The sequence below is a fragment of the Equus przewalskii genome, chromosome 12 (genome assembly GCF_037783145.1).
Source record: "Equus przewalskii isolate Varuska chromosome 12, EquPr2, whole genome shotgun sequence".
In the NCBI taxonomy this organism is placed as follows: Eukaryota; Metazoa; Chordata; class Mammalia; order Perissodactyla; family Equidae; genus Equus; species Equus przewalskii.
Genome location: NC_091842.1, coordinates 36,979,782 through 37,004,062, shown reverse-complemented (window position 1 = coordinate 37,004,062; position 24,281 = coordinate 36,979,782). Strand labels below are relative to the sequence as shown.

At 42.8% G+C, this 24,281-nt stretch overlaps 1 protein-coding gene across 25 annotated transcripts in view; it reads left to right on the top strand.

Annotated features, from left to right (window-relative positions):
- Positions 1-24,281, top strand: part of RBFOX1 (RNA binding fox-1 homolog 1) — a 1,988,870-nt gene that overhangs the window by 1,091,814 nt on the left and 872,775 nt on the right. For all 25 annotated transcript variants that reach the window (XM_070566832.1, XM_070566855.1, XM_070566844.1 and 22 more), the window contains one exon: positions 17,727-17,774. In XM_070566832.1, coding sequence (XP_070422933.1) covers positions 17,727-17,774 — 48 coding nt within the window. The remainder of the gene's footprint in view (positions 1-17,726; positions 17,775-24,281) is intronic.

Here is a 24,281-nt window from a genome sequence, read left to right as displayed (position 1 = left end):
TATATGACCCCTTATGTGTGTACATTAAATTCAATAAAAAATGTTTAAATGTCCCCAGTTGAATGTACGTGGATTTGGTGGGGACCAGGGAGCTGCACTTGGACTTAAGTAGTTGGTTGTCGACCTGGCTGAAATAAACAAGAAAAGACATTTAATATGGATGAAAGTGGAAGAGGGAGGGTATGGGGGATTGGTGCACATGCAAGGAAAGAGAAAGGAATGATAACATGAAAAGGCAGACAGAAATTTAGAAGGTCAAAAGCCAGAGTAATTGAAATAGACTTTGGAAATTGTGGATCTGAGACAGAATTAGAGGTTAAGGGGCAAGTAAATAGGAAGATAAAGAAAAGTAAAGAGACAAATAGAATAAGACCCAAAAAGGTGTGTGCGTGAAAAAAGAGAGAGGTGGCAAGAGAAGAAAATGAATCTTTAATGCATATTTAAGAAAAAGGGAGACAGAACCTTATAAGAAGATGAAGTAGAAATAATTTTTTACAAACTCTTTGTTATAAAACATTTTTTGGGGGGGGAAGACCCCAATGAAAGGGCAAGCTGTGTAGGGAGGTGGGTAAAAAGGAGGCTGAGACATCACGTTCTTTAAATTACTCCATTTGTGACCAAACAGATATTAAGTGCCAGGTACTAATCTTAGGTGAAGATCCAGCATGGACAAAACAAGTGAAAAACCTTGCTTTCATGGAACTAAGAGTCTAGTAGATGTGGATACAGAAAAATAATCAAGAAGATCATAGAAACTGAAACAGAGAGAGACGATAGAGCACCAGCGGGTGTCGGGGCAGAGCTCACTGATGGGCTGGCATTTGAACTGACACCACAATGAGGAGAAGGAGCCAGGCACGGGGCAGTCCCAAACAGGCAGGAGCTTTGCAGGGAGAGGGTACAGCAAGAGCAAGAAACGCCCCCCAGGTGGGCATGAGCCTCTGCATTTGAGAAGCTGTAAGAAGGTCAGCGTGGCTTAAGGCGAATGGGCTACACTAGCTAGAGATAGTCATTAGGGAACAGGTCAAACAGGGCTACATGGAGAACTGGGTTTCATCCTCAGTGGGATGGGAAGCCATGAGAGTTTCAAATAGAGAAATTCCACAGTGTGATGAGTTGTTCTTAAGAATATACCTGGGTGTGATTTCTGTGTCTGCCCCCTATTAATTGCACATCCTGAACAAAATTACTTCATCTCTCTTGAACCCTAGCTTCCTCCTCCTTGAAGTGCAGATAATAAAAAAACTTACTGCATAGGATTGCTGTAGAAGTGATGCGTGCAAACCACTCAGGGATGTGGCTGTTACCGTCGGTGTTCATTGCATGCTAGCTCAAAATCAGGACAATGGTAACAGATTTGGGGAACCTTGGACCAGCGGTTTTAAAGATATCTGAAAAAACAGATCTGAACTCTGGGGAGAAATGGAAGGACTTCATAAACAATACGGAGACCATGGCTGATTTCATCAGTTGTCTTGCTGAGACGATATTGCTACGGTTACTAGAATAATGTTACAGCATTCCCCTTGCCTAAATATAGGAGGTATCCATGAGCTGAATGTCCATTTCAGGGGAGGCCGAGACACATGTCTCTTGATACTATTGATGGATTTCAGCGGAAAGAAAATGAGTCTTTCGAGGTGAGAAGGCAGCCCGGCGTGGGTGTTGGCTTGAGGTCTTCCTTTGATGACGCTGTGCCTGCAGGACACCCGGCAAAGCTCCTCTTTAGCTGAAGAGCCTGCCAGGCCTATCCTACCTGGAAATCATTGATAAAGCTTGAGCAGCCTCCAGGCTGGTGACCTCAGAGAGTTACTTAGGCTGACTTTATCGGCAGTGGCTCTTCTTTTTCATTATATTTGCTATTACCAGAGCTGATCTTTTCTCTTAAAACCTGTTAACCTTATACAAGGGGATGGGACCATTTGAGCTCTCAGACAGGAAGCTGATGGGAAATTGTAAGCCTCTAAAATAGGTTGAGAGCTTCCTATTGTTCAGGGTCCTGGTGAAGGTTACTAAAAAAAAAAAAAAAAGGAAAAAAAACTAGGGAGAGATTGGAACATAAATTCTCAGTGTGTTTTCCTGGGGTTGGTGAGTTTCTTTCCAGGGCTTGCCTTTTGTCGAGCCCTTGGGAGAAGGTTGCCATGGCTGTACCCATCTTACAGATGAAGCTTGTGAGTACCCCAGTGTCGGTGTGGGGGTGTTAGGAGGGCAGGTCAAATGTTCAGAACTGCTGTCTATGGCTATAGACCAAGAAATAGTCTTCTTCGATAGGTGGGTGGAAAGTATTGTTGAGTGTCTAAATCCATAGACTCTATGGCCTGGCTAAAGGTGGACGTGCAATTACTTGGTTTCAAGCTAATTAATGATTGTAATTGGCCATGTGTATTAATGACCTTAAAGTTCAGACTCTCTATGAAACCCTTTGTATGCATTTCCCATAAACACACACTGCATATGTATATACATATATATATCTCTACATATATATGCATATAACATATATATGCTCTGTTATGCCAATTATACTGAGTAATTGATGGAGGCTCAAAATGATTCGAAAAGCTAATAAATGGTAAAAAATGCCTTCTGCTGTGTGCTCATTTACTCCTCCGTTAAAAACAGTTTTTTCCGTGGACTCTCTTACTATTTGAAGAAAATGATGATGAATAAGTACAACAGGAAAGCAGATTGGCTGAGTACTTAAGATCGCCAGCTTTTGGGGCCGGCCCCTTGGCTGAGTGCTTAAGTTCGTGCCCTCCGCTTCGGCGGTCCAGGCTTTCCCTGGTTTGGATCCTGGGCGCGGACATGGCACCGCTCATCAGGCCATGCTGAGGGAGCATCCCACATAGCACAACCAGAAGGACCACAAGTAGGATATACAACTATGTACCGGGGGGCTTTGGGGAGAAGGAGAAGAAAAAGAAGAAGAAAAAAAAGAAGACTGGCAACAGATGTTAGCTCAGGTGCCAATCTTTAAAGAAAAATCACAATCTTTTGAGTAGGACAAACCAGGTTCAAGTCCCAGAGCCAACATGTGTCAGCTCTGCAACCTTGGGCAAGAAACCTAGCCTCTCTGAATTTGTTTCCTCTAAAATGGGGATAATTGTTATGCTTGCCCAATGGGATTAAGTGAAGTTATATATATAAAATAATATATACTTACGTATGTAGTATTATATATACAGAGAGAGAGAAATTTTTATCATTCAGAATGATTTTTTAGAAGAAGGTTAGTCATTGTTGGTACCCTTGCCCTTGAGGAGCAGATAATCTGATGGAAGAGACAGGCAGATATAAAATGCACTGGAAATACACACCCAAATGAAACCAACCCCACAGCAGGGGCAGGGTGCCAGGAGGAGCAGTCAGTTCTGGGTGGGCAGCGCACAGGAGGATGGGAGATTAGCTTTGGTAAGCAGATAATTGGATGAGCAGAAGGAAGGTGATTCATTCTGAGGGGACACAGTGAGGCAAGTTTCTGGAACATAAAAAAGGTTGATGGACAAACAGACTCAGATGGAGCCTAGAGTTTGAGGAGGAACATCTTAAAAACGTGATTCTAGGGGCCGGCCCAGTGGCATGCCAGTTAAGTTTGCACTCACCACTTCAGTGGCCTGGGGTTCACCGGTTCAAACCCCAGGTGTGGACCTAGCAATGTTTATCAAGCCATGCTGTGGTAGACGTCCCAAATATAAAATAGAGGAAAGTGGGCACAGATGTTAGCTCAGGGCTAATCTTCCTCAAAAAAAAAAAAAAAGTGATTCTAGGAAGGTAGATGGGAGTGGGCAGAGCACGACTTGCTCCCTGTAATTTAAATAAATCCAAGTAGTCTCATACTTTCATCAATTCAAAGTTATTTGAGGGTCATTATGGTGCCCAAAGGAGATTTATTTACTTTTATTTTACTTGTTTATATATTTTTCCCAACAAAAACTATTTTAATGCACTTGGCCGATAAAGCTCATGCGTTAAGGTCAATATCCAATGCGTCTGAACAGAATGTAGCTAAATATAGAAAAGTTATTAATTCTCTAATTAATATACGAGAAATCAGATAGATTTGTTATGTTTGATGATCTGAAGCTCATGAATCTGGAAGTCAGAACACAAAGAAGCAAACAAAAAACCAGAACATAAATTTAACTTTAAAAGGTTGAACTTTTAAGCGCTTCCCAGATAAGTGGTTGTGAATCAGGAAGCAAATTAAGTGGAATGACGGCAGGAAGCATAGCTAGGCATCGAGGCAGGCGCTAGAAGAACATTGACATGCATCTACCTATCTCAAAGAACACAACAACCTGGGGCTGTTTAGCAGAAGACATTCTAGGGTTATCAGCATCTTGGAGGTCGTACTGGACCCAGTTACCACACCAAAGTCGCCATCCATGTTTTAGAAAGTGGAGAGAGTGAAACACGTTCTACAGGGATTTCACCCAGAATCATTGAAATGACAAAGTTTCCGTGCTTAAAGAGTTTAACCTTCATGATTTGGAATAGTCAACATTTATTTTCTTACTTCATTCCAGGGACAATATGGAAAATTGAGATATTTAAGACATCCTGAGGGATAACCTAGATTTCTGCTGTTCTCTCATAGACACAATATCTCTGAACTATAAATTGCATAGGCCTCCCAATGCAAAAGAGAAAGTCATCAAAACTTTAAAGAAAATATTCTTAATTCTCTTCTGGTGTGTAAAAACCAAATGACAGGTTCTGCAAGTAAACATGACATTTGGGAAAGAGGGTGAATAAGCAGAGAAATGTAATTATCCCAAACTGTCTATTTTAAGGTACATTTTTCGGGTGTTCATGTAAGAATTGATATGAGTGTTTTGCAGAATGGATTACTAATAAATGACACGGCATGGGAAAGAACATATATATTCATTTTTCTCTCTATTTAATTTTTCTGAAAAAGCTTAAATGGTTATTTCTCTGCTTATTTTTTAATTCACTGTTGGGGATCAGAAGTTCAGAGTCTACATATTTAGATTGACACATTTATTCTAATAAGAGAATGAACACTCATTTTTGGCATATGAACTCATTAGTCCCATGTTGTCAAATTTAGGAATATTCCAGTGGAAGCTAAACCAAGAAAACTGGTTATCTCTATGTTCTTTGATGAGTGAACGTATGTACACATGGATTGAACAACCTTTCTATAACGCTAGTTTAGATAATGTCGAGCCCTCCAATAGCAGATATCCTGCACTTAGTGTTGGCTCATTCATAACACCCATTCCGGAGTATACAAAGTTGACAGAAAAGAAGAGACATCTGTATCTGTTCCAACTCTGTGCTGGTTTAGTTTAAGCAGCGGTGGGAGTGATGGCAACCATTTGTAGATGGTTTAAGGCTGCAGACAATAAAGTTTGTATTCCTGGATCAAAGAGTTGGTTACTTAATCTTGTGGAAAGGCCCACTATCCATTTTCCACCAGAAAGCAAAATGCCAAACCAAGGTCACAGGGACAGAAAATATTGCTTCCCAAGAAACTGTGGCTGACAGGATGGCTACAGTCCAGGTGAATACAGAGAGTATCAATTTCCAGGGAGAGCTGTGGCACCACCCAGCAATCAACAAAGCTCTGTGAATTTCTTAGAGCAGCCATTTCTTAGAAACTGGCAGCGCATCCCTTTATACTCAATAGGTAGCGTAAGAATGCTATTTTTCTTCCCCCAAATATTTTGCATTAGCGCTGTTAAACTTCAGCTGTGCTCTGCCTCCTCTGATATAAATCTTGCTTTGACTGTTGGATGTCTTTCTGGAATATCTAATTCCTAGGAGGAAATTAAATATTCACTTAAGTGGTTTTGTTGAGTCCTTGTGTCAGGGTCCTTATGAGAGCATTGCAGTGAGTGTTGAGATGGACCATTTATCAGCATCCATTCCCAGGAGACTTGTCCTTTTAGAAACTGCATCTTTGGTTGCCACCAGGGGTCCATTTAATAGACTGAAATAACAATGACCTTGAAGAATTCAGGCAGTGTTGAGGACCATGTTATATCCAAAAGGAAGAAGAAGAATTATAATAAATTATATAATGGACAGAATAACATAATGAATATATAAATATAATAAAATTAAAAGTATGATAAGAAGCATTCTGACCCCTAAGTATGTGACAGCACTTTACCTACCTTATCTCACTTAATACTAACACCAGCCTGATGGTATCAGGAAAAAAATAACCCCGTTTTCTCAAACACAGAAACCGAGGCCCAGATAAGTTGCCTTGTAAAGCCCTGTGGCTATTAAGTGGCAGAGTCAGGGTTTGAAACAAAGTAAATTAATTCCTGAGGCTTCTTTCTTCTGTGTTTTGATCCACGCATGGAGGTGCCGTTACACTGCAACTTCTCTTTGCATTTTCTCTGGAATATCACTGTGAATCATTTAATTATTTTAGCATTTTCAAATGTTCCCTGTGTCTCATTTCCTTATGAGGCTGATATACTAATTAAGAACTAGGCTATATTCTTTTCTTTTTTTTCTTATTTTGAATCCTTTATAGAGACAATGTGGGAAGCAGCTACATTTCGGGTGTATGTGATATAGGAGATCCTAGGAAAACGTGTGTGGCCCAATAGAAAGGAATAAAAAGCTCCCCGTGGGAGATACAATTCCAGAACTGGCTCTTGTTTCAGTTGACCTTGAACTAGATTAAGTTCTCCGGGCATCATAACAAACCAGTGCAATTCCTGCTCTAGCCCCGTCTTGGAGTTGTTTTAAGGCAAAGATCAAAAACAAGCATTCATGACACAACAGCAACAAAAACCGGAAGGATGCTACAGACAAGAAAATAATCGCAATGGTAGCCATACTATTCGAATGAAAGGCCGGGTTTCTTCTTAGAAGGGAGCTGATTGACTCCTAGATTGCTAGCTGACTCCACGGGTGTAAACTCACCATTCTGCATCCCACGTTCCTGATCTTCAGTTCAGTTGCTTACCTGGAGTGCACTAAACTTCAATTTGATAATTGCATCCTCAAATCCCTTAATGAAGGTGCCTATCAAAGTATAAATAATTACCCAGTAATTTTGTATTTGCAAACTCCATCCTAGCTGTTTATGCTTCACCGTGGTTCAAAGGGGGATGTTCACTGGCCCATCTTCTTCTTTTCTAAGTCAGGGGAATTTCGAGAACCCAGAGGATGGCTGCATCTTAACACAGTTCCAGACTCAAGGAGTCCAGTTTTACCTTCCCTCCCTCCCAACACTGACTTCTGTCATTTTCTCATGCGATTTATAAATGCAAGAGAGCGCTGCCTTTTTGGTTTGCTGCTGGTAATGCAGACTTCTGTCCTCATCACAAGTTCTGCCCTGGAGCTTTCAGATCCAATTGCAAGCCTCTGTGAATGGTGCCAGGGATCCCTGTGAGCCTGGGTTGGCTGCCCCTGTGCTTGCTTCCTCCTCAATAATCTGTTTTGCCCTTTGGACAATATCCACTTTAGCTCATCGAAGGCCCACACCACTGGCCTCTAAGGCCTCTTCCTTCATCCTCCCTCTAGTTCCTAGTCTTTTGACTGAGAACCTATCAACAGAAGTGCTGGGGATTATCCAGGAGGCTAAAAGCCAAAAAAAAAAAAAAAAAGAAAAACTAACAAGATTCGGAAGCTTTTGTTGCGGTGTTTTTCTGAGTATACAACTGTAGAGAGGATGTGTTTAGATGCTGGAGCCCGATAGAAATGAAAAGAGAAACACCATCGCTGACAAAAAGCCAGGTGGCACACCCAGGACTTCCTGGGCTGTTATTTTTTTTTCCTTGATACTGTTTTTAAGCAGCCCGCCTTGTTGAGAGTGTTTGCAGCTGACAGCTCCTCCAGGAGGTATTATTCTTAAAAAGCTGCACGGAAATTATTCACCTCATGTAAAAACAAGTGCGATTTACATCTAATATGGGTAATTACTTTTACAGTTAATTAAAAGCGCTCTCATTAAGCTCCTGCTGTGATGCCAATGCATAGCTCTTATTTGCAAACAGACCCATGGTTGGAGCTCACCTCCATGACATATTGCTTCTACCTGAGAGAGGCCGTCTTCTTCAGTATCAAATTTAATTGTGCTGAGCCAGCAGCCCTGGCTTGCCAGGGCTCCTGCTGGCTTGCTCTTGTCCCCTAATAACTAAGCTGCAAGAGATGTGGGCTGAAGAGGAACATAAAATAATTCATGGGGTCGGGGGAGGGTGTAAGCCTCAAAGAAAGAAGTCAAAATTCTAGGTTGAATGCCTTGCTACTTTGATTTGCATAAAAGCTGGGTTTGGGGATTGTTTTGTGTTTTTTTCTGGCTTTACAGCTCTTTCTTCCTACCCTCCTCCTAAGAAAACATTCTCTAAACCCCCTTAAAATTCCTCCCGCCGTTTATAAAGTCAGCAACGTTGCGTTTAGACCTCACCAACTAAAATAGACTCTACTGTCTTCATCAAATGGAATTATGTTGAAGTCTAAGTTAGTTTACATACATGTTTTGCCATTTGTATGATTTCAGGTGAAATGGCTCTTAAATTCTCACGCTTCTTCGCTTTTAGACTGAAACCTTAGTGTTTTCAGAACACTGTGTTCCTTGAAACAGCCGTCTCGGTCATACTGAACCTTCGTAAACACATACTAATAAAATGCCTCCTCAAATTATCACATGCCTGGTAAATAATTAAGGCTTATTAATTAAAACATACAATCATTTGAGACAAATTTTGAGGGAGCTGAAAGATTGTGATACTTCCAGAAGTGTACAGACCCAGTGAATCAGACGCTCTTTATTGCTGGGTGGTTTGGTGTTTTGAAAAGTTATTTGCTCCCATCTGCTGGCCATTTGTGGTATTGCAGGGGCTGAGAAAATTTGTGAATGGAGATGTTATGACGTGGATAAAATGTGTCAGTGCAAACTTTGTATACTATTCTTCATACATTCAAGTGACCTTTTTTGAATCTTGGTCTTTTGAATTGGGTGAACACAGACTGAAGAATTCAGCTGAAAGGCACACATGACTTCAAATTCGTACCGACGATGGTTACAAGACAACACAGTTATTCCAATTTTTAAAAGTTGGGGCACAATCGTTATCCTTACATAAGGCAATTAAATTTAGAACATAGATTAAATATTCAGATTCAAGGACAATATGTGGTATTGGAGAAAGCATTAAATACATAGCAGGTAGACCAGATGGATTTCAATTCCTCTATATCATTGACTAGCAAAGTCAATGTTATACATTCTTCGAAACACAGTTTTCTCGTCTGTAGAAGGGATGCATTGGGCCAAATGGTACTATGGCTTATATTTATTTTCAAAGTCTGATTTTTTTTTCTTTGAGGAAGATTAGCCCTGAGCTAACTACTGCCAATCTTCCTCTTTTGCTGAGGAAGACTGGCCCTGAGCTAACATCCATGCCCGTCTTCATCTACTTTATATGTGGGATGCCTACCACAGCATGGCTTTTGCCAAGCGGTGCCATGTCCACACCCGGGATCCAAACCGGCGAACCCCAGGCACCTGAGAAGTAGAATGTGAGAACTTAATCACTGTGCCACCAGGCCAGCCCCATGAGTCTTTTTTTTTTTAAGATTGGTCCTGAGCTAACATCTGTTACCAATCTTTTTTTTCGTCTGTCTTCTTCTTCCCAAAGCCCCCCAGTACATAGTTGTATATTCTAGTTGTAGGTCCTTCTGGTTGTGCTATGTGGGACGCCACCTCATCATCGCCTGATGAGCGGTGCTAGGGTTGCACCCAGGATCCAAATCCACGAAACCCTGGGCCACCAAAGCAGAGCCCACGAACTTAACCATATGACCACAGGACCGGCCCTAAAGTATGAGTGTTTATGAAAGTCAAAAAAAATTTAAGAACCCAGGTTGCAGTAAATCACCAATATGTTCCAAATCCTACAATTTAAACTCATTGGTTAACTTCTTTTAAATTAGAAGTAATAATTATTTTCAGAAGAATAAAAAACTTATGTCCAAACTATCAGAAAAATTGCTGCTGAAAGGGAAACTGTTTATAATTGAAGGGGAGCAGAATACGTCACCCTAAAATATACTCTTTGGCATAAAGATTTTGGGGGGATGATTGAGAGGCTGCAGACACAGGAGAAGCTCTGAAAACAGAGTAGAAATGGCCCTTTTGTAAGGGAAATCTCCATTTGTAAAGGTGTCTCCCTCTCTGTACCAGGAAGAAGAAGAGACTTTAAATCTGTAGAAACTCTCATCAATGGAGAAGCCCTGACTTAAATCTGTATAATGACCTTACCTTGTTTACTGGGCTTTTCCTGGTCACCTCCCATAACGGGTCCCACCTCCCAACATCTTCTTTTGTCTTTAGCTGGAGATGGTGTTTAAGGTGGTAGCTGGGGCCATTTCAGGGAGTTACTCAGTTTTCCTGGGTCTCTCCCATGTGTACAGGAGGTATGCACGTTAGTAAACTTCTGTTTGTTTTTCTCCGGCTAATCTTTTATTACAAGGTCAGGGGGAGGGGTCTCAGCCCAGAACCTAGAAGGGCAGAGGTAAAATTATTTTTCCTCTCCTATATAGCATTGATTCAGAATTTAAATGCACCTTTGAATTCTTTTTGGCGGGTGAGGTCAAAATGTACTTTTTCTTCATGTTATAAACTGTCTCGCCATAGCATTTACTTTCTGTTTGAAAAGGAAGAGCAAAAACTTGGGTTTCTTCTCCAGTAGAAGGGTCGTTGATCATCAGCCCTATTTGGGCTTGTCAGATGAACCTTTGGCTGCATCTCCCCCAGCTCCCGAGAGATGACTCAAGCTGCAGATATTTCCTATGAGATGCTCTCTGAGACTTTGTGAGTATTTGAGTCCCAGAAAACAATGTCACATCAAAGATCTGTGATCCTTACTTAACTCTCACATCAAATATAAGCACCCTGGTCTTTTCTTCCCATTGCCCATCCAGGATTGATAACTGAAGTCATCCTTTTAGAGGTTCCAGGGTGGTCTTCCTTAGGGCATTAATTACGTGGGGTGGTCTCTGGATTACGCCTTTCTTTTCTCAGTGTTAAGTAGCCATGTATCAAACAAGAAGGATTCAAACAGAAAGCTCTTTAAGGTTCTTGTTTAGTTTCCTGTGGCTTCTGTAAAAAAAAAATCACCACAAACCGTGGCTTAAAACAACAGAAATTTATTTTCTCACAGTTCTGGAGGCAGAAGTGTGAAATCAAAGTGTCATCTGGGCTACATTCCTGCCAAAGTCTCCAGGGGAGGATCCTTCCTCATCTTCCAGCTTCTGGTGGCTCCTGGCATTCCTTGGCTCGTGGCAGCATCACTCCAGTCCCTGTGTCTGTCTTCTTATGCCTTCTCTTCTCTCTGTCTCTTAAAAGGACATGTCATTGGATTTAGGGCCCAACCAGATAATCCAGGATGATCTCCCACCTCTAGATCCTTAACTTAATTATATCTGCAAAGACTCTATTTCCAAAGAAGGTCCCCATGCGTAGGTTCCAGGGCTCAGGATGTGGGGAACCTTTGGTGCCGGTGTCCAGCCGCGGCAGAGTCCAGGTTCCCGCGGGAGAGACGGCGTCGGCGAAAGTGTAAGTGCTAGACGTGAGACTCGACGCAGTTGCAAGCAAGTCCAATTTATTTCGGGGACAGGGTACACTTATATAGGAAAAAATCACACGAGGTGGTCTAACTATTGTCGTCATGGGAACAATAGTTGAGGGGCAGTGCGTGACTAAAGGTAATAATCAAAGGTGGTTATCTACATACCAGATGTGCAGCATACGTATCGATTGTTTAGGAAGAGGTTACATAGTTTCAGGGTCTTCAAAGAAGTTAGGAGGACAGCGAGTATATAATTAACGGAATATAGACCCCCTCATCCTTGGGGGCTGCTGCTTGTTCTTTGAGATATGTTTATTGCTCATTCTGCCTGTTTTTACAAGGCTTCCAGGACAGAGGGAAGACGTTAATCAGTAATAGGCTTTAGAAAGGAGGACAAAGGACTCTGCTTAAAGAATTATGTTCCCTGGAGAAGTGCGTTGCATGATTCTCCTTCCATTGCCAGACCTTGTCACAATACAATGGCAGCTAGATTGGGGGAATGCTTCCCACACTTTGGTGTGGTTACTGTTCAACCCGCTACAGGCTCCTAGCTTCTAAATTATCTGAGACCCCCAGAATCTCATTGGCAGACATTTTTCTCCACCTGTTCACAGGGACCTTTAGCTTCTGAGGACTTCAGAGCTGTTAAGTGATGCTAATACATGACAAGGATGACAGTGTCCGTGCATCGTGGGCGTGAATAACCCTGACCTACAAAAATCATCAGAAACAACCAACACGCAAAGAGCAGAAGGAAAGAAATCTCTCTCAGGAGAGAGAACTGTTTCTGAAAAGAACAGACACATGAGTGCTTTCATGCTTAAAAGCCAGAAGAACTTGGAAAACTTGGAAGAGAAAACTTTAAGAATAGAACTGTTTTCAAGTTCTCAGTACTCCACTGAGAACCACGTCTCGCAAAGACTTTTGGAGGATGTCATCAATGCTAGCTAACATTTATTGATGACTTGCCTTATGCCAAGACCTTTGCACATATTGGATATGCCTTACAACAAATGAGGCAACTGTTAGTATTCTTATTTTACAGATGGGGAAGCTGAGGCACAGCCCCACAACAAGTGTGGTAGAGCCCACTGACATGAACCCCAGCCCTGTGACTCCATAGCATGTGTGAAATCCCATCTGTTGCCAGTGACTGATTCACTCTTCGGGGTTTTCCAGCTACAGAAGAGAGAATGGCTGGCTTCTGTAGGGAAATTGATTGCTTGGTGATAAGTACACTGCTCCAAATTCATACTTCACACTTAAATAGTTGAGCTGTTTTCCAAGCGAGTATCGAGTGGGGCTGAAGTACTTCTTTGATTACGCTGGTTCGGAAAAGGTCAGGTCGGAGCCCATCCAGAGACACCAGCTCCGCGTGGAGTGAGCCCAACAATGATTTGTTCCCGCCAAAGTGACATTTTTCCAATTTGAGTCCAACATTGTTCAGAAGCAAGCGCAGTCCCCCGGGACGCCTCCTGCGTAGATTTGCGGCAAACAGATCTGGATGACAAACCAACAGTATCATCTAAATAAAAAATCCAGCGTGGGCTTAGTAAATTAATCCTGACAAGAATAAATTGAATAATCTTAGGGAAATGGCAAGAGCTCTGGTTCAGCCAGATGGCTTTTCTCTGTCGCTTGCGTGGGTCCTTGGTGGCAGATTAAAAACAAAAACCTGCCTTTGGGTTATTGATTTCGTTCGTTAGTTGATTAACACCTGCCACTTCCGTGTGGGTAAGTCAAAATTGGATATGGACTCAGCCCGGCTAACTCCAGCTGTTATCGCTTGAGGAAAGAAAGGAAATGCACACTGTCTCGTGGTCAGAACAGCATAAAACAGACAGGGAATGCCCTTTCTTACCTCATTTCTAGACGGCATCTCCTAGGTTTAAAAACAACCCGTCATCATCCCTCCCATATTGTGCTAATCTCTACTTTCTCTTTATGTTTCTTAGAGGATGCATTTGAAGAGAGTTTCTAGTAAGAATCGGGGGCATTTTGCTGACTCGATGTCTAAGGTCAATCAGAGACCTCAGTCAGTAAATTAGGAGTCTGAGTGAGAGAACGGTGACCCCACATCCTCGGACTGCCTTGCGGATCATTGAGAAGTTTGTGTTATCTGCTCAGGCTCCCATAAGAAAATACCACAAACCGCTGACTTAAACAACACACACTTATTTTTCTCACAGTTCTGGAGGCTGGAAGCCTGGGATCAGGGTGCTGGCATGTCGGGGTTCTAATGACAGCCCTCTTCCTGACTAGCAGATGGCACCTTCTTGCTGTCTTCCTCTGGCCTTTCTTGGTTCACGGGTGCAGAGGGAGACATCCAGCAAGCTCCCTGGTATCTCTTCTTATAAGGACACTAATGCTATCAGATCAGAGTCCCTGCCTTATGACCTCCTTTAACCTTAATTACTTCCTTAGAGGCCTCATCTCCAAATATAGCCACACTAGGATTATTACTTCAACCTATGCATCTGGGGAGAGACAAACATTCAGTCTGTAACACTCGTTAAAATGCAGATTCTGATTCAGTACTGAGATGCCATGTTTTACCTACCTCCCTGGTGATGCCATAGGCGCTGGGGTGAAGACCCCACTTTGAAGAGCTGGTTGCTCACACTAGTCCTGTGTTACAGATGAAAGAACTGAGGCTTTGAAAGGTAGAGAAACTTGCCTAAGGCTGTAGAGCTATTTGATGGTAGAGCCACACGCCAGATGCAGGAGTCTGATGTCTGGACTGGAATTGCTAACCAGAGCACTGTCTTGCAGCATCTCAGCCTTGAGCCCACAGCAGAATCCCCTGGAGGGCTTGCTAACAACACACAGATCCCTGGGCCCTTGCCCCAGAGTTTCAGACTCACTAGGTCTGGGGTTGCGCCCAGGGATCTGCATTTGTAACAACTTCCTGGGTGATGCTGTAGCTGCTGGTCTGGGGACCACACTTTGAGAATCACGGCTGTACTTCCTTTCTAGATATTTTTGCATTAGATGACCCTCCATCCCCATAGCAAGGAAGAGGGTGAGACCTGAATTATCCAAATTGACCGGCTACCTTGACTGAAATAAAATCAAATCACCTGGAAAGAACGGAGAGTACCTTGGTTTAGGAACCACTTCCAGATATAGACTTAAGCTCCATCGTCACGTGACCCAGGGTGAGTCCTTCATCTCCATCTTCACTCAGTATAAAACTAAATGCTACCAACCTTGTTTGGTCACAGGGAGCTTAGAGACTAATGTGAGAAAGGCCTCATGTGGTTCCTGGTGCTGAAGAGGCATTCAGTTGTTGCCAGCTGTTTCGTCCCACTTCGCTGATATTAAAACAGCCTGTTCCATGGAAAACAAAATCTTCACCTTATGATATTGTCCCCTTTTGTTCCACTCTTGATTCACACGGACCTAGAATTTTCTGCACTTAATAAATCACTATGCTGATGGCCTTCCATTTATATCAACTTTATCCTAGTGATGCGTCAGCGGAGAACACTCAGCTACTTCTTGGTGAGAGAATAAACATGTCTATAGACCTAACTTACCCAAAACTGAGCCACTCTTGTCTGCAGACCCCTATAACATCCCACCATATGCACACTCTTCTCCTCTGCATTGCTACTGTGGTCAGGCCAGAAACTTTGGAATGGTCCTTGACTTCCATCTTTCCCTCACATCCCACATCCATTTCTTTTAAGACATCTGTTGATTCTGTCACACTCTGGTCTCTTCTCACCACCTTCCCTGCCACCACCCTTCCCAGCCTCTGTCATCTTGGATCTGAACTCCTACAGTAGCCCCCAAACCAGTCTTCCTACGTGTGCTATTGGCCCTCAGCTGTCTATTCTGTTGAAATAGGAGTTAGATCATGTCTGTCTTCTCTTCAAAACCTTTGAGTGAAAACAACAAGTGCTGATGAGGATGTGGAGAAGTTGGAACCTTGTGCATTGCGAGTGGGAATGTAAAATGGTACCACCACTATGGAAAACAGCATGGTGGTTCCTCCAAAAATTAAACATAGAATTACTTATGATTCAGCAATTCCAATTCTGGGCATAGAGGCTAAAGAATTGAAAGCAGGGACCTGAACATAGCAGCATTACTCACAATAGCCAAAAGGTGGAAACAAATCAATGTCTATCCATGGATGAGCAGATAGACAAAAAGTGGTCTGTCCACACAACAGGATATTATTCAGCCCTAAAAAGGAATGAAATTCTGACATGTGCTACCATGTGAATGAACCTTGAAGACGTTATGCTAAGTGAAATAAGCCAGACACAAAAGTGCAAATATTGTGTGATTCCTTTTATATGAGTGTTACAGATTGAATTGTGCCCCACCCCGAAAATCAAGTGGCCCTACCCTCCAATGTGACTGTGTTTGGATATCAAGACTTTAAGGAGATAATTAAGGTTAAATAAGGTCAAAAGAGTTGAGCCCTAATTTAACAGGACTCGTGTCCTTATAGGAGGAGAAAGAAATACGAGAGGTCTCTCTCTCTCCGTGCACACGGAAAAAAGGCTGTGTGAGGGCACAGTGGGAAGGTGGGCGTCTACACCTGGAAGAGAGCTCTCACCAGAAACCAACTCTGACGGCGCCTTGATTGTGGACTTCCACCCTCCAGAATTGTGATAAAATAACTTTCTGATGTTTAAGCAACCCAATCCGTGGTATTTTGTTACGGTAATGCTAGTAGACTGACACAGTGGAGTCCTGGTGTAGCCAAATTCACGGAGACAGAATGGTGGTTACCAGGGGCTGGAGGAGGTGGAATAAGGAGTAATTGTTCATCGGTTATGGAGTTTCAATTTGGGAAGATGAAAAAGTCCTGGAGATGGATGGTGGTGATGGCTGCACAGTGTGCATATACTTAATGTCACTAAACTGTACACTTCAAAATGGTTAAAATAGTAAATGTTACGTTATGTGTATTTTACCGCAATAGGGAAAACATAACTCTGAGTGGTTCCTCACTGCTCTCAGAGTAAAAACCAGTGTCCTCCTCTGATCTCATCTGTCACTGTTTTCCTGATTTACTTCCCTCCAGGCACGGAGGCCTCCTTCCTCTAGCTTGACAATGTCTCAAACGTTCCCCCTCGGGGCCTTTGCACTGGCTCTTCCCTCATCTGAGATGTTTTCTCCCCAGATGGCTGCACACCCATCCCCTAAGTTCCTTCAAGCCTTTGCTCAGTTGCTGCTTCTCTTTAAATATAAAGTCTGATTCCCCCACCCTCAGCATTTCCCATCCCCGTCTCCCTGCTTTATTTTTATTTGTAGTATGTATTGTCTTCTAAAATACTCACCATCCATTGACTTTTCTTTTTTATTGTCTGTCTTTTCTAGCAGAATGTAAGCATCACCGGGGCAGGGCTTTTCGTGTGTTATGTATGTTGTTGAGTCTCCCATGCTTAGAGCAAGGCCTGGCAAGCAGTAGGTGCTGAACGCATAGCTTTTGAATGGGTAAATGAATATCACAATTGCTTGTATGCATGTGTCTGCCATTCTGTTTCACTGGCCAGTTCCTTGAAGGTAGAAACCATGTTTTTTTTTTCACCTTTCCATTCCAGGGCAATAAGAAAGAAATGCATAAAAAAGTAAGGATTTAATAAATGTAGATGGATGGATGGATGGATAGATGGATGAATGGTGGATGGATGGATGGATGATGGATGGATGGATGATGGATGATGGATGGGTGATGGGTGGATGGATGATGGGTGGAAGGATGGATGGATGGATGGATGAAAGGATAAAACATAGACAGTGATAGTTTTCTGTTGGAAGAAGATAGATTTGGAATCTGGATTGGGAGAGAGACTTAAGTCGGCTTAAGGGCAGTCACTGCTGCTGTGAACAAAGGTGCCTGGGGGGCACATTATTTTATGAGCCATCAGCTTCTCTTTGTTGTGGCCTCTGATCCATAGCTTTTGCCTTCTCCCCACATCTGCATGTAATAAAGCTTAGTTATGACATCCATATGTCTCCAATGCAAACACCAAGGCATATACTTCTAAAAAGCGCTATAAAGAGCAATGGCTCGAGAAACAACCGTTAGGAGCGTGAGCTCTTTATTATTTTAAAGGGCATTTCAACGACACTGCCGAATGTTCCCTGACCATAAGCCTGACTCTTGCTCTTACTCTCTCTCTTTTCTCCTTCTCTCAGGATATCAAAGCGGACTGCAATACCTGTGTGGAAATAGAGGACAGAAAGGTAAGTCAATATTTTTCATCTTTTTGGTTTCAAACAAAACAAGAACTCTGTGATTTAAACCCAAGTGTTTAAGGCATGCCTTGCTGGACAGTGGCTTGCAAAGATGATTCCTGTCCTGGTATTAGAAACCTAAAGAAATCATACTTTAAAATGTTCGTCTTTTTTTTCTTTGCAATCCGTTATTTCTGATGGCTTCAATGAAGAGTGCGTAATGTAATTAAGTATTTAAAAAAATTGGTGCTGATTTTTGTTTTAGTCATAGGCTTCTCTTCAGGAAAATAGTTTATCCTTAACTCATTTCACATTTTTGTTGAATATTATTGATGATGATTGCATATAATGTGTCACGTATTGCATGTAATTATATAATATTAGATATATTCTAGAATATGTAATATTGGGCTTTTCAGGATGTGTCCCTGTATCTGACCTATACACTTTGGCTTGCGATAGAGCCTGCCTCAGTTTCCATCATGACACATTCAAATGAGCAGCGACTTTCTATGATACAAATCTACTCACATGAGATGTTTTCGGGGGCGGAGGTAGGAGGTCCTTTCCTACATAGTGAGAGATTTCCCCTCATTTATCTTCTCGTTACGCTTGGTGTGGGTCCCCTCAGGTAAAGCAACTGTTCAACGCTTGCTCTTCTCTTTAATATTTTCACAATCTCTTTTTATTGACAAGAGTTCACAGAAGTTTCTGTGGCAAAGCGCCTCCAAGCCGATCAAATTTTCCCTCTAACGTCTTGGATCCAAAGAGGTCAAATAAGTGAATTGAGGGTACATATCTCCTGGCTACTGCTGGCATCATTCCGCAATTTTGAAAGATGTTTCTCTCTGCAACCGTACCATTATTGTCCGACACAGTTATTATTTCCAGCAGAGGTTTTCAGCTCTGATTTGGTGATGGCTCAGTCATCTGCTGATTAATAAGGTGGCTGAGGACATCTCAAAACAAAATTTGCTTTTAAATAAAAGGCAATCGCCATGCATTACTTTAAGGAGTGTTAATCTCCTCACATTGAGAGGAATAGTGATACAATAGGCTGAATTCACTCTGCATGATCTGAGCTTGGTTCCAGTTGTGTGTAGCTCTACTTTGCGGGCAGAGTTGTTTCAATTCCTATCTGCATTCACCGTGTGTTTGCATACTGAAACACACGCATGTGTGTACTTCGTGAGTTGGAAAAACGGAATTTAGGCTGAACAGGTGTCCACAGCTTTTTTCATCTGTTCCCACCAGTTCTTCCATCTATGTTCTGTCCCAGCTACTCTGCTCACATCACAGTGAAAGCGTGCCCCTGCCCGGCTCCCAGAGCTCAGGATGTTTCCACTTCCCTTGGACTTTTTTGGAATTCACAAGTGTGATTCTTTCCAGGTTTCTTTTTCTTTTTTTTTTTTTTAATTCCTTTGCCAGTAGTGTTTGAAAGATACCAGGAGAACTGATGCTCTTAAAACAACATCAGTTCCATCACCAACAAGATAAATGAGCAACCGGGATAAGATCTGGGCAATGAAAGCGGGCTGCACAGCTCCATTCCACCTGCCGAAACTGCCTTTGCTTCATGGATCATGGTGATAGTGATACCCTGGATCCGTGGATGCTCTATGCTGCTGACTGGTGGGAGGAAGTCATGTATGATCATTGTGTCCATGGCTTCAGCTATTTTCAAAAAAGAGTAACACTCACACACACGCACACGTATGCATTTCTATGCTTTGTCCTAGACCGTTGGGTTGAGTCAGACACTTCAAATGAAGCCTCATTTCTAAAGGGTTCACCTGTTGTTTTCTAAACTTGACTGCACAGGGCTGATGATATGTGCACTAACCAAACCTCTGGCTGCAATTAATTGCAATATAACCACCATAATGACTACTTCCATTTTTACTGTCTTACTCTCTTAAGAACTTTTTTTTTTGGCTTTATCTCCCCAAACTCCCCTGTACATAGTTGTATATCTTAGTTGGAGGTCCTTCTAGTTGTGGCATGCGGGACGCCGCCTCAGTGTGGCCTGACGAGCGGTGCCATGTCCGCGCCCAGGATCCGAACCCTGGGCTGCCGCAGCGGAGCACGCGAACTTAACCACTCAGCCACGGAGCCAGCCCCTCTTAAGAATTTCTTATTCTCTCCGTTCAAGAGGAGAACTTTTCTTCCCCCCTGAGTTCTTTTCTGATTTATCTTTTTGCAGTTCATACATTTGCGCTATAGCTTCTCTGGATCTCCTCATGTGATTGGCAGTGAGGGGGAGGTGTTGGGGGGTAGCTCTGTATATCAGGCTCTTGTCTCTTGTTGGAAAAGTCAAGATGCAAATTCTAGTCACCCAGAGGGGCAGTGTCCCCCACCCTCAGCAGAAGAGTGCCAGCCTCACCCCTCCGTACAGCGATGTGGCACGAGGCCATGCAGGCAGACAGCAGCCGTGGCATCTCGAGTAATCTTCATCCAGTCTCTAGAATGCACCCTGGTACTTCTGTCACCTTGATGTATAATTATGAAATTTCACCATTGAAGTGATGACACTTGCTCCTGCGTGTGTGTGTGTGTGTGTGTGTGTGTGTGTGTGTGTCCCTCTCCATTTAATCTGAATGCTTCTGGCAAAATCAGTAATTTGATAAAGTGGAATTGAAGTGACAAGAGATGACAGAGGTGTCAAAATAATAAGTCAACCTGTCTCTGAAGTGGCAGCCCCTTGGCCCGTGTGGATTTTTATGAAATGCTGAGTGCTCTGAAGGAGAACTGGCAGTGTTTTCTTTAAAGCTCCATTTCCTTTAGTTACGAAAGCTTAATATGATGTCTGTTAGGACTAGATAGCTTCGCAGGAATAACTTCCTTCTTCTTTTCTTCATTTTTCTTTCCCTTCCCTTCTTTCCTGTCTACCCTCCTGTCCTCCTTCCATATGTTCTGTATATACTGATATATTTATGTGCTTCCATCTGTACCTTTGTGTATTGGTGAGTATCTTCTCAGCAGAAGAATTTTTGAAAACACAAGATCTCAAGTTTTCCGTAGAGTCTAATAGGGTCTCTCCCTGCTGCCCCGCTCCAATTTCATGCCTCATCCCATTCAGTAGGGCCGTTTACCTCAGATGAATCATTTTCCCATTGAATGCTAGACCAGCTATGATGTGGAAGATAAACGGTGAATTTCAAGAGTTGCGGAGAACCCTCATCTTAATGAAGAGCAATACAGTTGCTCTTCCTGCTCTTCTCACCGTCTGGGCTCGACTGGAGACTGTGGACAGAATGAGAGAATCTTCTGTTCTCTCCCATTTCTCTGTTTTTCTTTATCCTAGATGCCTGTTTTCCATGGCAGGCAGAAAGCTAATTGCCATTTGGAGAACCTTGCCCCCTTGTTTATGGAGAGATGCGTGGTGTGTCTTGGAGTGAGTTGGCAGAGCCCCTGTGAGTAGACGTGCATTTGGATGGCTCCCTGGCCATTTCTTAAGGCCGTCACCCAGAGGACGTCACAGGGAGGTCTTAAAGGCTGGTAGTGTTTTTCACCCTTGAGTTGGACACACAAGCCCAGATGGTTTCCTCCCGCAGGTGAATACCATGGAGCTAACGCAGACTTAGCAAAGGTGACGCAAGGTAACCCATAATTCGGAGCTGCCGTACGGCCTTGCAAAACTGTGTGCATCTGACATTTACAGTACCCACGTTGCTGGTGGGGAACAGAGGCATTTAAATTCGCTTTTATTTGTCGTGTAAAATCCATCTGAATTTCAATACTATTATGAGGAGTGCGAGTCAGGTGATGAGAAGAGAGGCTGATGGTTCAGTCAGGGGAGAATCTGTCAAGAGGAGATGAGAGCCCATTTTTCAAAGGCTGTAAACACAGACAGAGCTTCCTTTCCTCACTTACCGCCTGGCCTGGTGCAGCTAAACAGTTTCAGATCTGCCACAAAATTGCACAGAAGGAGTTGGAGCGGTTTTCAAAGTTATGGCAACTTTCAGATTGGGTCCAATTGAAGCAGCAATGGTGACTGGGAGGTACATGTTATGGTGCTGTTGTTAACACTCAGAGCTCTGAACTTTTCCTTTTACGATACTTACTCTGGATTAGGCATCATAAGTACCTCCAGAGGCGTACAACAGCTACGTGTGGGAGGTACCATCATGGTCCCCAGTATGTGGGTGAAAAAATGGAAACTCTGAAAGGTTAGGTGACTTGCCCAAGAATGCTCAAGTTATATCATAGGCCGGGATTTGAACTCAGAGATTCTTAATTCAGAGGCTGTACTCTTAACTCTAATGCTACCTTGCCTTACACGCACACAAAAAAGAGAATTAAATTTGTAGGTTACGAGAATTGCCTTTTCCAATTAATGAATTTGTCCCTGGACCGGTATCTTCATCCATTGCCAAGTAAATAATTTTGTTTGCAATTTGGGGCAAGCTTTCAGCCCCAAATGTTTTAGCTCTAGCTGGCTCGCAGTAGAGGTTTATCACAATCCTGAGCCTCTGGTGAGCCACTGGCACCTGGCAGTGGTGATGCCAGGACTTCTGGTCTTGAGGACGAGAAACGACAGCACCAGAAGGGAAGTTCTGGCTTCAGTTTCCAACACGCTTGGTCGGTTTCCTAGCTTTTGTATTTCCAGCAGGGTATGTCCAAGGATTAGGAATTCCATGCTTAAAACATAGGAGCCAATGGAGCGTCGCCATTAAAATGATTGGAGCCCAAGTCCTGGGCTTTAATCTCCTACTTAGAAGCTCTGTGACCTTGAGAAGCTTTCCTACGTTCTATCAGTCTCCATTTTCCTATCTGTGAATTGGAGATAATAAAATCCACTTGAAAAGTTGATTCGAGGAATTGACAAGAGAATACTGCAAGGCAGTATATATAATGCCTGGCACAAAATGAGAACTCAATTAACTTCAGCTACTTTTATTTTTGTTTTTGCTAGTGTCCATACCTACAGGCATTCCAAATCATTTCCAGTTAAATTTCTTTAAGAAAATGAGCCCCCTGGAAAGTGCTATGAGGGCTCAGAGAAATGGGCAACCAATGGTACTGTTTTACAGAGGAAGAGATGCTTGGCCTAAGGTAGGAGATGACCAACTCACCTGTCTGCTGGTCTGGGCAGGAATCATAAGTTAGTGAGGGGAGACAGAGGATGATTGTAGGGTAATAGGAGCAATGGGGACAGCAGTGAACTTGAGAGCAATGGCCCTATATGCAGGAACTATTGTGCAGCTACCTGTTGCCATGTGGGATGCAGGTGCACTGTTGATATTTCCTAAGCCAACCTGGAAATCTGGATTTTAATGTAAAAGAGCTGCTTTTTAAAACACTATGCAAACCCAATAAAACAGGTATGCAGGAAAGATTCAAGAGACTTACAAGCCTTGACACTTGCAAGCTACATCTCAATGGATTAGGAAGAACCCTTGCATGCGTAATTACAGGGGTAGAGCACTCGTGTGCATAAGACCCTCCTGGCAGAGGGACCAGTGTGGGCAAAGATGGAGGTATGAAAGAATGTGACATGTTTAGGGTAGATTGAGGTCCAGTGTGCATGTCCAAGGTGGCCCAAGGGTAGACTAGAGCTGTGAGTAGGGAGAAGATTATGGAGGGTATTGTTTGCCATGAAAATGGATTGGGACTTTGCATCAGTCTTTCTTCCCAGTGGGAGAGGAAAGCAAGAGAGGGCAAGACCTTGCTGAGTGGGGCCAGAATTATAAGGAAGCAAGGTGGTAGTTGAAACTTTGTGTGACTTAGCCAAAGAGGGAGTCACGAGGAAAGAGGGAGTGGGGACAGAGCACAGTGATGGAGCCAGAGACCGGCCTTGGCTGAGTTCAGGGATGGAGGGAACATGAAGGCTTTGGCTAGAACAAAGTGAAGTCAGCCAGGACTCTGAGAAATAACGGGGCTGGCTTGCCAGCCAGGTCTCCCCTTTCTAAAGAGGTGTGACAGAGGAGGACCACGTCTTCCTATGGGACAGCATTGCCCAAATGTGAGACTCACATTTCAGATGATAAATGAGCTACTTTCAGGTGGCTCATAGACATGGCACCAAATCACTTGGTGAGGAAGTGATGAAATTATTCTCTTGTCAATTATTTTTCAGACCTTGGGATTCCATCAAGGAGTCATAATTTGGGTTTTTGTTTATTTGTTTTAACAAACTCAAAGGTCTCAAACATTTGCTAATCTACCTTTCTAACCGAGTGACCCAGAACTCTTGACAGGCAATATGTCTGATGTCTAGCTATAATTCAGTAATATTGTTTTACTTTTGAATTAGGCTTACATTCTATATATGATAAAGGATACTGCTCTTTCCCTTTACTTCAATAAACTGTTTCCTTTTTAAAAATTCTACTTAAGATTGTTTTTTATAATTTTGACAAATCTGTTAAGAACACACCGATTGAGTCAATTTAATGAAAATCAGATGCATGTAGGAAAATTGTACATATGGAGTACAAATAACTGGAGTTTAGGAAACTGTTTTCTGATAGTGGTTTCACAATCAGGGGAGAGATTTGGGTTTGCATTTGGGAA